The 14131-nt window shown below is 43.4% G+C and overlaps 1 protein-coding gene across 5 annotated transcripts in view; it reads left to right on the forward strand.

The window, feature by feature from the left end:
• LOC126457583 (uncharacterized) overlaps positions 1 to 14131 on the forward strand; it is a 273738-nt gene that overhangs the window by 245135 nt on the left and 14472 nt on the right. For 4 of the 5 annotated variants that reach the window (XM_050094010.1, XM_050094009.1, XM_050094008.1 and 1 more), the window contains 2 exons: positions 4319 to 4420; positions 12965 to 13089. In XM_050094010.1, the coding sequence (XP_049949967.1) occupies positions 4319 to 4420; positions 12965 to 13089 (227 nt within the window). The remainder of the gene's footprint in view (positions 1 to 4318; positions 4421 to 12964; positions 13090 to 14131) is intronic. The other variant, XM_050094013.1, reaches the window with a different exon arrangement.

Genomic DNA, 14131 nt, shown 5'->3' on the forward strand with positions numbered 1-14131 from the left:
TCTTAAATCCTCATAGCACGTGTCCTTTCTATAAAGGAGGACATAGGGACACTAATAAATTTTTTCAAGAAATTAGAAGATTTCAATATACGGTTGCGATCAGTTAACTATACAATCAACAACAGTTTTGCATCATCCCAATACACTGATCATCCAGAACATTATGATCACCTACTTAATAGCCGGTATGTCGATCTTTGGCACAGACAACATGGGCGACGCGTCATGGCATGGAAGCAATGGGGTCCTGATAGGTCGCTGGAGGGAGCTGGCGCCTCATCTGCACACAATCAAGTCATCTAATTCCCTTAAATTCTGGGGAGGGGCGATGAGCTATGACGCCACGTTCCGTCACAGCCCAGCCTTATGAAATTACGCATTGTCTTGTTGAAAAATGCCACTGCTGTCGGGAAACACGATCGTTATGAAGGGGTGTACGTGGTCTGCAACCAGTATACGATACCCCTTGGCCATCATGGTGCCTTGCGCGAGCTCCACTGGACCTGCGGGCGCCGACGTGAAAGTTCCCCAGAGCGTAACGGAGCCGCCGCCAGCTTGTCTCCGTCCCGTAATACAGATGTCAACGAGCTGCCCCCCTGGAAGACGACGGATTCGCACACCCCCATAGGCATGATGAAGAAGGTATCGGGACTCATCAGACTGTGCAACGCTCTGCCACTGCGCCAACGTCCAGTACCAGTGATCACGATCCCATTCCGGTCGTAGTTGCCGATGTCGTCGTGTTAACATTGGCACATGCATTTGACGTCGGCTGCGGAGGCCCGTCGTCAGGACTGTTCGCTATACTGTGTGTTCAGACACACTTGTACTTTATCCACCATTAAAGTCTGATATAAGGTAGGCTTCCGCGGCCGTTGTCACTGTCAATAAAATTCTTCTGGCTTGTTGACTGCATTGTCAATATATGTTGTCAATGAGCTCAACAGCCCAGAAGAATTTTATTGACATTAAAGTCTGATGTTAGTTCCGCCACAGTTTGCCTGTTGTCCTGTTTTCCCAGTCTGCTCAGCCTATAACGCCCAATATGTGTAATGAGGGGTGGCCGCCCAACCCCACGACGTTTGGAAGTGGTTTCGCCTTGGCTTCCCCACATGTTCAGGTCACACACCACAGCACTCCTTGAACACCCGTCAAGTCGTGCAGTTTCCCAAATGCTTGTACCGAGCCTCCAAGCCATCACAATCTGCCCTCAGTCAACCTCAGACAGATCGCGTTACTTCCCCATTCTACACACGGACAGCACGCTCACTGATACTACTTGTACCGTGTGTGTGTGTGTGACTAGCAGTCATTCCCCGCCAGATGACGCTGCTATCGCCTGGACGAGTTCATTTCGGTAATAGGTCGGTTCTCATAATATTCTGGCTGATCGGTGAACTTCGCACAGGTTCGTTGTTATCGACTGTTCCTGTCAGAAGCTAAGTGCTGTCGTTGCTTGTAAACGTTACGCATGGGAAGATTCTGTCAGTTGAAAGACGCCCAAACAAGGTGCGATTCATAAACATGATAAATTTAGAACAGTTCACAAAATAATTGCGGGGGATTTCGCAGACCGAACAGCACAGAAGACGTAGTCAGAGATCGTGTTCGATTTCAGAGGAAGACTGAACACACAGTCTTCTAGAGCCATTTCTACAAACCCATAACACAAGGCAAACGCCTTGCTCTGTCTGCTGTGTCTGAAGAGGTTTTCAGGTGCACGTGTGTGTTATCAAAACGAGGGCCGACCATCGCCAGTGCATGGCAGCTTGGCTGGATATCACTGCTTGTTGGCCTACCTGCTCCAACCTGCATGGCGTCGGACAATTCATTCAGAATGGATTGCACCATTTCAGTTGTAAATAAAGCACCGGTACGGACGTATGAGAGAGGTCTGTGGAATAGTAGAGTGAACGTCCATTATGTCTCGAAGAACATTCGCGGCCGTGATCGGGACCGCGCCAAAACATTACTTTCAGAAGGTTTGTGAGCCAGGTAAGTAGTTCGAAGTAACACCGGAGTCAAAGTGATATGGTGCGGTCATGGAACGGAATGCCATTGACGGGTAGTGTTGAGGACTTACAACGCATAGGTCGTCCATGTTCGACAGGTGCCACGATGATCAGTGTTCTCGACTTCTCAGTTTTAAAAAATGGCTCTGAGCACTATGGGACTCAACTTCTGAGGTCATTAGTCCCCTAGAAATTAGAACTAGTTAAACCTAACTAACCTAAGGACATCACACACATCCATGCCCGAGGCAGGATTCGAACCTGCGACCGTAGCGGTCCCGTAGTTCCAGACTGCAGCGTCTAGAACCGCACGGCCACTTCGGCCGGCTTCTCAGTAAAAGCAATCGTGGACTGAGTGCTCTGAGTGCTGCAGAACCAATTCGGCGTTCGAAAAGGCTACAGCACGTCATGTAGGCCTACCGTATCAAACTCTCAGGGGACGATTGCACGAAGACAATCTCCATTTCAGACGACCATGGCGAGCGTCACATCGTACACTACAACTGCATCGACTCCGTTACAGATGGTCAATAAATCATGCAGAATGGATGGCGTTGGATGTTGCTTATGGACGAAATCTGATAACCTCAGTCAACGTGTTTGGATACAACCCGGTAATATAGAACGCCTCGAACACTGTGTCCCACATATGCAACAAAGTGGCGATGGGTGATGATGTGGTACGGCATTACATGGGACCAATACACATCTCGTAGCTGTTGAGGGGAGTCTCACTGCTGTACGGTACGGGGACGAGATTCTGCAACTAATACAGGACTGTGTCGCCAACATTCTGGTGACAATTTCTTCTTTATGGATGGTGACTCGAGTGCTCATCGCACTGTTCTCGTGAACACATTGCTTCAGCACGCTAGTATCGCCAGAATGGAGTGGCCTGCCTGTTCCCCGGACATGAACCCAATCGAATATGTGTGGGATCGATTGAAACGAGCTGTTTTTAGACTTCAACAATGCCCACGTATTCTGCGTGACTTACGCAGAATCGCCATTGAATTGTGGTACAATTTGGACCAGAGCTTGCATGATGATTTCATCGATAGTATGCCACGACGTATTCAAGCCAGCTTTCGAGGAAGAGGACGTTCCACCAACTAATGAAATCTCTCGGGAGTGCTGCGAAAAACCCGCCTTGGGAACGAGGCAACTTTGCCGTTACACTTTTTTTTTCATTTCCCGCTCTGGACACATTGCAAACGAATGTATACGCATGTTTCAAAGACAATTTTTATTTTCTGCGCCATGAATTTAGAAATAAACGGGTGATGCAAAACTTTTGTTTATTTGCGTATTTCAAAATGGCTGCAAGCACTCTGGGACTTAACATCTGAGGTCATCAGTCCCCTAGAACTTAGAACTACTTGAACCTAACTAACCTAAGGACATCACACACATCCATGCCCTAGGCATGATTCGAACCTGCGACCGTAGCTTCAGCGCGGTTCCAGATTGAAGTGCCTAGAACCGCTCTGCCACAGCGGCCGGCGGCAGGAATGTGAAGCAAGTTGAGTGACGGTTTTAGAAGGACGGTATGTGTTGAAAAAAAAATCCATGAATACAGTTACATGAAAATTCTAACTGTGAGTAATATGAAGAGATTTAACTTGCATAAACAAGTTAAATCATCACGTATCTTCAGTTCTCTGATACTTCCGAAATAATGTCGGTTAAATTCTCCATTTGTGTACATGGTATCAGTAACTGCTGCATCAATAGTTTACGGTACTGTGTAAGTGACTTCACAAACGTGTTTTTTTCTTATGAGACACATTTCGTTTTATTCAATTAAAATACAGCCAGTGGTAGGATTGTATCGTCCATTTCTTACTTTTATTGTGGCTTTAATGCCTGCATTCACGTTTCACCACAATTTTCGTCTTTGGCACTGAAGTTGTAAATAAAAATGAAAGTTAGTGAGAGAACATAATCGACAAACAGTGGCACACAATACAGTTAACTTCTCTTTGACACATCCAGGAATATAAAAAATTTAACATACCATCCTGAATAATTGCATTCATTTTTTAGCAAAAGAAAAACTCTCAAATATGTAGAACTTCTCATGAACCCCGTAAATCTTAACAGGCACTAGCAGCTCTATGCGCAAGTGAATTATTTATTTGCAACAATAAGTTTAGTAAATACATGCAAGAGACAATACTTGACCTATATCTTGACCATGAATTGCTTTCTTGGAGATTAGTGTAGTGAATGAAATCTCCCAATAGACTATTAGAGAACATTTTATTGCAGTTTAAATATATACATATATCTTCAACTATCCACAGGATGCCGAGGAGAGAAGAGCAGAGCAGGAGAAAGTGGAGGATACAATTGAGCAGAACCTGGCAGAGAAGAAATTCTTGATGGCTGAAATTCAAGAACTGCGAGTGAGTTATTTCTTGTAAAATTTTCCAGGTTTAAATCACTTTTTACTGTAAATAAAACTGGTATAGTGTGTTGGAGAAAGTCATAGGACTAAAAAAGAATATAGCTGTTTTTGCTCTCAAGGTTCAACTTACTGATCAAGTTAACAATGACACCCTATAAATCAGTCACAGCCGTATTGGATATAAGTATATGGTGCCATCATTTACACCTTTTCATGAGTTGGCTCCAAACAATCTCTAGCAGACATACATCTGCATCTACCATTCCATGTGTGGTGGGTGGGCGGGGGAGGGGGGGGGGGGTACTTCATAGTAATAGCGGCGGTTTTCCGTACTGTTCCACTCTCATACCGGCTAACTAAAACAATGATCTTCTATATGCCTCTCCATGCATCCTAACCTCTCTTATATTAGTCTCATGATCCCAGCACAGTGTATACAGTGGAGGTAGATGCATGATCTCTCTCCTACTCTTCCTCACATTTGGGGCTCTTAATTTACTGAACATATTTTCACGGGAACAGTGTTACCCTTCTTCTAAACATCCTCATGTAAGTTCACTGAGCATCTCTTTTAAACTTGCGTATCTACTATACTTGCCTATTTTTCCGCCAACTTTGAAGTCTGATTTGGGTCCTACTTTGGAGTCGAATTTTCTGCCAACTATGTTGTTGGATTTTTCTACAGCGTTTATAGTCGGGATTTTTTCGCCATCTTTAAAGTCGGATTTTTTTCGCCGTATTTGGAGTCAGGTGTTTCCTGACAACTCTAGAGTTGGCTCTTCTACCACCTTCGAAGTCAAATGTTTCCACTAAGTTTGGACTCTGTTTTTCCCATCAGCTCTGGAATCGGAATCTACAGTCAGCTTGGGAGTCGGATTTTGCAAACAACTTGGGAGATCCCTGTGTGATGTATACAATGGTGATAGCAGAACAGTCGCACAGTCTTCCTTAAATATAGGTTCTCCAAATTTACCAAAGAAGCTTTCCTGAGAACTATACCAGGATTCCTCCAAACATTCCCATCAACTTCACCGAGTTTATCTATTATATGGACTTCATCCTGTCATGATCCTAGCTGTTTATGTCTGAATTCATTCTATATCTGTTGTCACCCACACTTGATACAGGCTTCAAACAATGGAGAAACACTCTCATTTAAATAGAGCACTCGCTCATTATATATAATGAAAATTTTTTCCGAGTCTTTCTGCATTTCCTTATGTTCATGTAAAGACGATACTGTCGCCTAGACAACAGTATCATGAGTGAACGATCCTGTGTTGCTGTTGAGAGAAAGTTTAAAATTTCGATCGTTGTGCAAGTGCAGTGAATTCAAAGCCTGCGCCTGCGCGTTTATACGTAAGTGAACACTTCTATGTTGTAAGTGAAACTGGCGGATCCTGTACAGAAAACAGTTACCTGGACATGCTTGAGCAACGGGTGATGCCTCAGTTTCATACAAATTCCACAAATTATACGTTCAGCAAGACAGAGCAACATCACACTGGGGTGCGGAGTTGCGCACTTTTTTGAATCAACTTCTTCCAAACCACTGGATCGGTCGTACATGACATGATGATACTGCCTTTTGCTCTTGGTCACATAGATCTCTGGAACTGACCCCCAAGGAGTTCGTTTTATCGGATAGTATGGAAGTCCCGTTATGGGTCTCCTTTACAAAAAAATAATTCCAAAACTCAAAATGAACATTTCTGATGCATTCCCGTCAGTGGTTCCACTGTTTGGCACGAAATTGATTACGCGGACATGTTGTCCATGTTACCAAGGAGAATCATACAGGACGCCTATAAAGTAAGTAATAAGAATTCGAACTTTTTTGGATTTACTGTAATTGTTATCAAACATCCCCTTGAAAGATTATGAATGACTGTGCTGGTAAACTTCTACGTTATTTGAGTTTCAAACAGCTAAGCAAAACTCAACGTACTTAAACAGTTTTCTCTTTACTTATTCTGATCATCACTAAACTGACACACAATATTTTTTAGCGCAACGCAATCTGACTTTCAATAATCCCTACAAAAGAATGGCCCTGACTAACAATAACCTATACCTTCCATGAATCACTTACCTCTCAAAAATCTTCGTTACTCGAACTACCGCAATACAGTGAGCGCCAATACTGCCAGCTAAATAAAAGATTCTAAGTACTGAAGGCACTAACTACTGACAGGCACAGACAAGCGAATATTCCAACAATGAGCCCAACCAGCCACAGACTGCACACAGCGCAGTCAGCGATTTTAATACAGAGCACTACGTGGCGTTACCAACATAAAACCCTAAACATCCTACTTAACAGTTATCGCTGCATAGCTATATGTTAAATAGTAATTGCTTTATTCTTTTTGAATAGCCCTGTACTACAATGATGCAAAATATTTTGCTGGCTTCTGCGTACTCTATAACCTACGTGGAACCTGTTGTGGTTGCGGCCTTCAGTCTCAAGACTTGCTTGATGCAGCTCTCCACGCTTACCTGTGTAAGTGTCTTCATCTCTGGATAAGTGCTGAGAACCTTCGTCCATTTGAACCTTCTTATTGTAATCAAACCTTGGTCTTCTTCTGAATGTTTTTCTCCCAATCCTTCCTTCCAGTGCTAAAATGATGACTCCTAAAGGTCTCAGAATATATCCTGTCAACTGACCCCTTCTTTTAGTAAAGTTATGTCCGTCCCCGGTAGCTAAATGGTCAGCGTGACGGATTGTCAATCCTCTGGGCCCGGGTTTGATTCCCGGCTGAGTCAGGGAATTTTCTCCGCCCAGGGACTGGGTGTTGTGCTGTCCTCATCATCATCCTCATCGACTGCAGGTCGCCGAAGTGGCGTCAAATTGAAAGAGCGGCACCCGGCGAATGGCCTGCCCGACGGGAGGCCCTAGCCATACGATTAAATTTTTAAAAAAAGTAAAGTTATACTACAAATTTCTTTTCTCCTCAATTCTGTTCAGTACCTACTCATTAGTTACGTGATCTAAGCACATAAACTTCAACATTCTTCTGTAGCAGCACACATCAACTGCTTATTATCCATGTTTCACTTCCACATTAGGTTATACTCCAGACATGAAAAGACTGCGTAATGCTTAAATGTTGACAAATTCCTCTTCTTCAGAAACATGTTCTTGCTATTGGCAATCTGCATTTTATATCCTCTCTACTTCGGACAGAATCATCTACTTTGCTGCCAAAATAACTAAACTCGTCTACTACTTACAGTGTCAGTTTATTCCCAAAGTCTACCATGATCTGTTTTGTAATTTAACATGCAGATCCCAATAAACAGTCAAGTAAAATCAAACCAACGTTTCCTGGGAATTTGTTCATTCCAGTATTCTATTATACCATCTCCTCATCCCCCTCCCTCTCTCTCTCTCTCTCGCTATTCATCTTCTCCTTCTACTTCTTCTCTCTATCCTGCGGCCTGCCCACCTCCTCAGCTCTCTTGACTTGTTCACTCCCACGTGCCCCTGCTCTGTCCATCAGTCTGTCATAACTGCCACCGAATTGGGTAACTAGTGGTTGGTTTTTACGCCCACAGTATTTCGTACCAGATACTAAGTAATACATGTACCAAATATGATTGCAATAGGTCCATGGGCTCAGGTGGAGATAAAGACGTTTGCACACGTGACATATATTACACATATGTCTCATTCTCTGCTTTTTCACTCCTTACAAATACAGAGAGGATGCGAATGCTGCAAGTAAGATTCATTACTGCCAATGACTGCACTTCTAATTACTTCTATATCTCCTTTCCTCTTGATAAAGTGAGGGAGTCTTCTTATTTTGGTAGCCTTGGGGGCAGCTGGTTCACGAAATGGAAGTTCACTTAAGGGAACGGAATAGTCGTAAAGTTGTCTGCTGCTGAAAGCCATTCTCCGTGCAGATTGAGAGCAGAGGTGGTCAGCCGTGTCATCCCAGCAGATGCGTCGAGGAAGAGCAGCTTGCCCTAAAACTGAATTGTGTGAGAACGAAAAGCAATCCTTTTTATCTAAGATAATAATCTGATGTGCAGGAGAAAACGCAAGCCTTCAATGAATGGGAGCAACCGTTTAGCCCAACACGGCCTGCTATTTCAAATTCTAGTACCAGGCTCTCTGTTTGCCTCACAGTCATTATTTCAGTAGTAATAGAAAGTTCTCGCGTATGCATGTAGAGATATTCTGCCTTCTTCCCCATGCGATAGGAGAAATACAGCTTATTGGTTACTGAGAAAAACCACGAAAGTAGGAAACTGTTAATCTTGTTTCTTAAATTATCTTTGGTCGGAACTTGCAAAATCTGTTGCTATGGCCGGCGAGATCCTGACACTGGCAAGTCCTCTAAGACTCGTAGAGTAGATCTAGAAAACACTTGCTTCAGGGCGATGGAAGAGAACTCTAGTTGGAAGGCAGCTGTAGCAGATACTTGCCACAGGTCATTGCAGAGAGTTTCAGAGAGAAATGTCTCTGACTTAGCGCAGCATACAGAGCCCGAGCTCAACTTGGAATTTTTGAGCCACCGCTTTAACCATCTTCTACCCTTGAACAGCTTGCGCCAACGTTGCAGCACGAAGACGAGGTGAGTGTGAAGTCAGTTGATTTGTATCAGCGTTACATTCCATTAAGTCAGTTAATTCATATAAGCATTACATTTCGCAGATCTGATTTCCACAGCCAGGTTGTTGCACCCATCTTGGGTTTAGGTAAGGGTATATACGTTCAGCAAGACAGAGCAACATCACACTGGGGTACGGAGTTGCGCACTTTTTTGAATCAACTTCTTCCAAACCACTGGATCGGTCGTACATGACATGATGATACTGCCTTTTGCTCTTGACCACATAGATCTCTGGAATTGACCCCCAAGGAGTTCGTTTTATCGGATAGTATGGAAGTATGAACGTATAATTCCTTGTCTTTAATTCCCTTTCCCAATTTCTCCTTTTCTTCCTTTACTGCTTCTTCAAAGTACAGACCGAATAACATCACGGATAGGCTACAACCCTGGCTCATTCCCTTCTCAACTACTGCTTCCCTATCATTTCCTTTGACTCTTTATAGCTGTACTCTAGTTTCTGTCGAAGTGCCAGATAACTTTTCGCTCGTCATAGTTTATTCTTGCTAACTTCAGAATTTCAATGAGTGCATTCCAACCCATATTGCCGAAAGCTTTCTCTAAATATGGAAATGCTATAAAAGTTGGTTTGCCGCATTTGGAGTGTAATAAATAACTGAAAATCGATTTGCGCTTGACGGAACCGGATGGAATGAAACGTGGAAACATTCCACACTGCATTTACTCCGCCGGCTTTCACACAGGCCGTCAATGGAATGGAACGGGATGGGACGAGACGTTAATGCTGGTGATGAGAACTGTGTTCTGGTCTTTCCAATCGTGTTATGATAGTGGATTTCGTGCTTTTGCGTCTTCTTAATCTTTTTATTATTTTGTGTTTTTTTCTTGACACATTCCCAATGTTCCATGCCGATTTGAATATATTTCCCATTGAGTGTTCTGACACAAGAGAGGCCAGATATATGAAATTGAAAAATGGTTTAAGTTTTACAGTAATAGCTGGTAGGAGAAAAAGCTTACACAGTGTACGCAGTTTTCAGGAAATATACTTTTCTAAATAGCGAAAATGTCAGCTGTACTCGTATTGAAGGAGAAAAGCACAGTTCTGCTTTACTTTATTTGATGCTTACAAATAAAAAACAATGGACATGGTAAACAGACTCTATGTATTGGCTTATAAATATTATTTGATGCGATTATATCTACATATTTTCGCTAACAAATAAACTTCGACGCTTCCGAATATTTCGACGATACTTTTTCTGTTGTTCTCCTGCTCAGTATCTTATTATGCAAAGTTTATCAAGACCATACGTTATGAAGTTTTTTCTGATCATTAATAAATTCCAATGTAGCTAAGTTCTTAAATCTGATACTACACACATTAAAGAAAGTTTCGCATCACCCTGGTTCCCAGAACTCCTAAAGATAGACATTGATTGTGGATATTACATCACAGACACAGTCCGTTTGACTGTTCATAGATGTCGCTAAACCCACCCAAAGACGTAAACAAGCATGCATGAGCAGCGCCTATTAGATGGAGGGGATCTGATAGCCGATCACTTCAAGTCATTCCACCAAGAAGGAGGTACACGCCTCGTTGTCTGTAGTTCAACCATGCCTAAACCGTCAATACCGCAGTTCGGTCGCGTCCGCATTTTTCCTTTGTGCCAGGAAGGGCTCTCAACAAGGGAAGTGTCCAGGCATGTAGGAGTGAACCAAAGTGACGTTGTTCGAACATGGAGGAGATACAGATATGCCTCCTTCAGGCCGCCCAAGGGCTACTACTGCAGTGGATGACCGCTACCTACGGATTATGGCTCGGAGGAACCGTGACAGCAATGACACCATGTTGAATAATGTTTTTTGTGCAGCCACAGGACGTCGTGTTACGACTCAAACTGTTCGCAATAGGCTGCATGACGCGCACTTTCACTCCTGACGTCCATGGCGAGGTCCATCTTTGCAACCACAACACCATGCAGCGCGGTACAGATGGGCCCCACCAACATGCCAAATGCACCACTCAGGATTGGCATCACGTTCTCTTCACCGATGAGTGTCGCATATGCCTTCAATCAGAAAATCGTTGAAGGCGTGTTTGGAGGCAACCATCAGGCTGAGCGCCTTAGACACACTGTCCACTTAGTGCAGCAAGGCGGATGTACCTGCTGCTTTGGGGTAGATTTATGTGGGGCCGACGTACGTCGCTGGTGGTCATGGAAGGCGCCTTTACGGCTGTACGACACGTGAAAGCCATCCTCTGACCGATAGTGCAACCATATCGGCAGCATATTGGTGAGGCATTCGTCTTCATGGACGACAATTCGCGCCCCCATTGTGTACATCTTGTGAATGGCTTCCTTCAGGATAACGACATCGCTCGACTAGAGTGGTCAAAATGTTCTCCAGACATGAACCCTATCGAACATGCCTGGGATAGATTGAAAAGGCATTTTTAGGGACGACGTGACCCACCAACCACTCTGAGGGATCTACGCCGAATCCCGTTGAGGTGTGGGATAATCTGGACCAACAGTGCCTTGATGAACTTGAGGAAAGTAGGCCACGACGAAAACAGACATGCATCACTACAAGAGGACATGGTATTGAGTATCAGATGTACTGGTGTGTACAACAGTTGAGACCACCATATCTGAAGGTCTCGCTGTATGGTCATACAATATGCACTGTGTGGTTTCCATGAGCAAGAAAAAGGGTGTAAATGATGGTTATGGTGATCTCTATTCCAATTTTCTGTGCAAGTTCCAGGAATTCTCGGAACCGAGGTGATGCAAAACTTTTTTTGATGTTTGTATATTGCGCCTGTTGTATCAGGGATAGTATTCCATTACCTCTTTTCCACTTTTCTGTATTGGGCTTAGCGAAGTTATGATGTGTTGTCGTTGCATCTAATATGTATACACCACCATATGTCAGCAGCCATTCATTTCTGTTCCATTGAAAACTGGTGTGAATTGGCCTTATTGGGCTACTGGACACTAAATGAAACAGCAAGTTTACTGTTTATTTATCTCCACGACGCGTTTCAAAGGTTTAAGCCTCCATCATCAGGTGGATTTACATTTGTTATTATGACATTCGTGTGTGTGTTGTCTTACGATTTTTTGGAGGAACTTGTGGCACTGTCTAGTGGAGGAACAAAACACTATTTCAGCCAATATGATTATTGTACTTAAAGTTTGGAAACTTTCACCTGATTGTATAAACGAGTATGAAGTTTAAGCTATTTTAACTAGTCAAAATTGGATTTATTTACCACCTGAAGTATGTAATCCAACGCATGTATTCGACACCTCAAAACAAACATCTCCAAACCCTTTAAAATTTATTTTATAATAATGTTGTTACGCTGCATATTCTTAGTACTTTATGTTAATGTTTTCTCTTCTGCTATACGATCCTTGCACCCAATAGTTTCCAGACGCCATATTTGTTTACGAAATATGACAGTATACATGTGATGTCTTACGACACTGAAAGGAGCCTGTGACCACTGGAGGTACTCTGTTTTACTTATTTTACGTTTACCGTTAGATTTACGTTTAATATTTTGTCAAAATAAACCCAAAACGATGTTCTGAAATAGTGCTTTGTTTTTCCACTAGACAGTGCCACAATTTCCTTCGAATAATCGTAACACAATACACACACAAATGTCATAATAACAAATGTAAATCCACCTGATGATAGAGGTTTAAACCCTTGAAGCACGTCGTGGAGATAAATACACAGTGACTGGTAACAGTAAACTTGTTGTTTCATTTACTGCCAACAACAGTCATTGTAAAGCCTAACCTAAAATGTTCGCATTTAAAGTTACTGGACACTGTCACCTGGTTGGAGGTAGAACCTATTGCGCGTACTTTTACTAGTTTAGTCCATCCATGGCAGGCGCCGCACAGTGGTGACGGCACAGTACTCGCCGTCTGTTGCAGGAGCAGCGGGCAGTTCTGCAGAGCCGCATGGATGACGGCTGCGAACTCGACCTGGAGGAGGAACTCCGCAAGGCGCGCCGCGAGAACCAGCTGCTGCGCGACCACTACACCCACCTCTGCAGTCTGTAAGGCCCTGCCTGTATATTTCCGGTCTCCACTGCCCTTCGCAGCCTCCTCTACCTAGTTCCTGCTCTTTGCCGGTATCACGTGAGATCAGAGGGGACTTATCCATGTCCATGCGTGTTTCCATAGGGGAAGGAGTCTCGTGCAAGTTCAAAACGGTTCAAATGGTTCTGAGCACTATGGGACTTAACATCTCAGGTCATCAGTCCCCTTGAACGTAGAAATACTTAAACCTAACTAACCTAAGGACATCACACACATCCATGACCGAGGCAGGATTCGAACCTGCGACCGTAGCTGTCGCGCGGTTCCAGACTGAAGCGCCTAGAACCGCTCGGCCACCAGCGGCCGGCCTCGTACAGGTGTTTATATCCTTACATGCATATTGTCCCAGGAAGAATAATCTGTATTCTGGGGATACGACAGCAATGATCATTTGGAGGAGAAAACTTCATATGGACACAGATCCTATTCCGAATGATTTCCAAGTTGGAACGCATGTAATGTACGTTGTTATTTCTTTTCTGTGTTATTCAATAAATTGTCCTGTTTACACATGTATACATGTACAACATTTAGTAAACATTACAACATTCATTATAGGATATGGGTTCCATCTTTTCGCAAATACATTATGTGGTTTTTCAGGATCAACTCTGTAGAGTCCTGCACTGATAACTTGTCATCTGCAAACCAAGCGATGTAAATGTTAATTTCATCGGCGATGCAACACATCCCTTAATCTTTTAAAACGTGTCTTTTGGCGTGTCAAAGTGTTTTGCGAATGTATTTGTTACTACTCACATTTTGTTGTGACCAATCCTTCTTGTTTTGGATTTCGAGGACATTGCACGCACATCTTAACGTAATTTATTTCTTTATAAATGAGGAGGTATTGAATAGAATTGGGGAAAAGAGGAGTTTGTGGCACAACTTGACTAGAAGAAGGAATCGGTTGGTAGGACACATGAGGCATCAAGAGATCGCCAATTTAGTACTGGAGGGCAGCGTGAAGGGTCAAAATCGTAGAGGGAGACCAAGAAA

The sequence above is a fragment of the Schistocerca serialis genome, chromosome 2 (genome assembly GCF_023864345.2).
Source record: "Schistocerca serialis cubense isolate TAMUIC-IGC-003099 chromosome 2, iqSchSeri2.2, whole genome shotgun sequence".
In the NCBI taxonomy this organism is placed as follows: Eukaryota; Metazoa; Arthropoda; class Insecta; order Orthoptera; family Acrididae; genus Schistocerca; species Schistocerca serialis.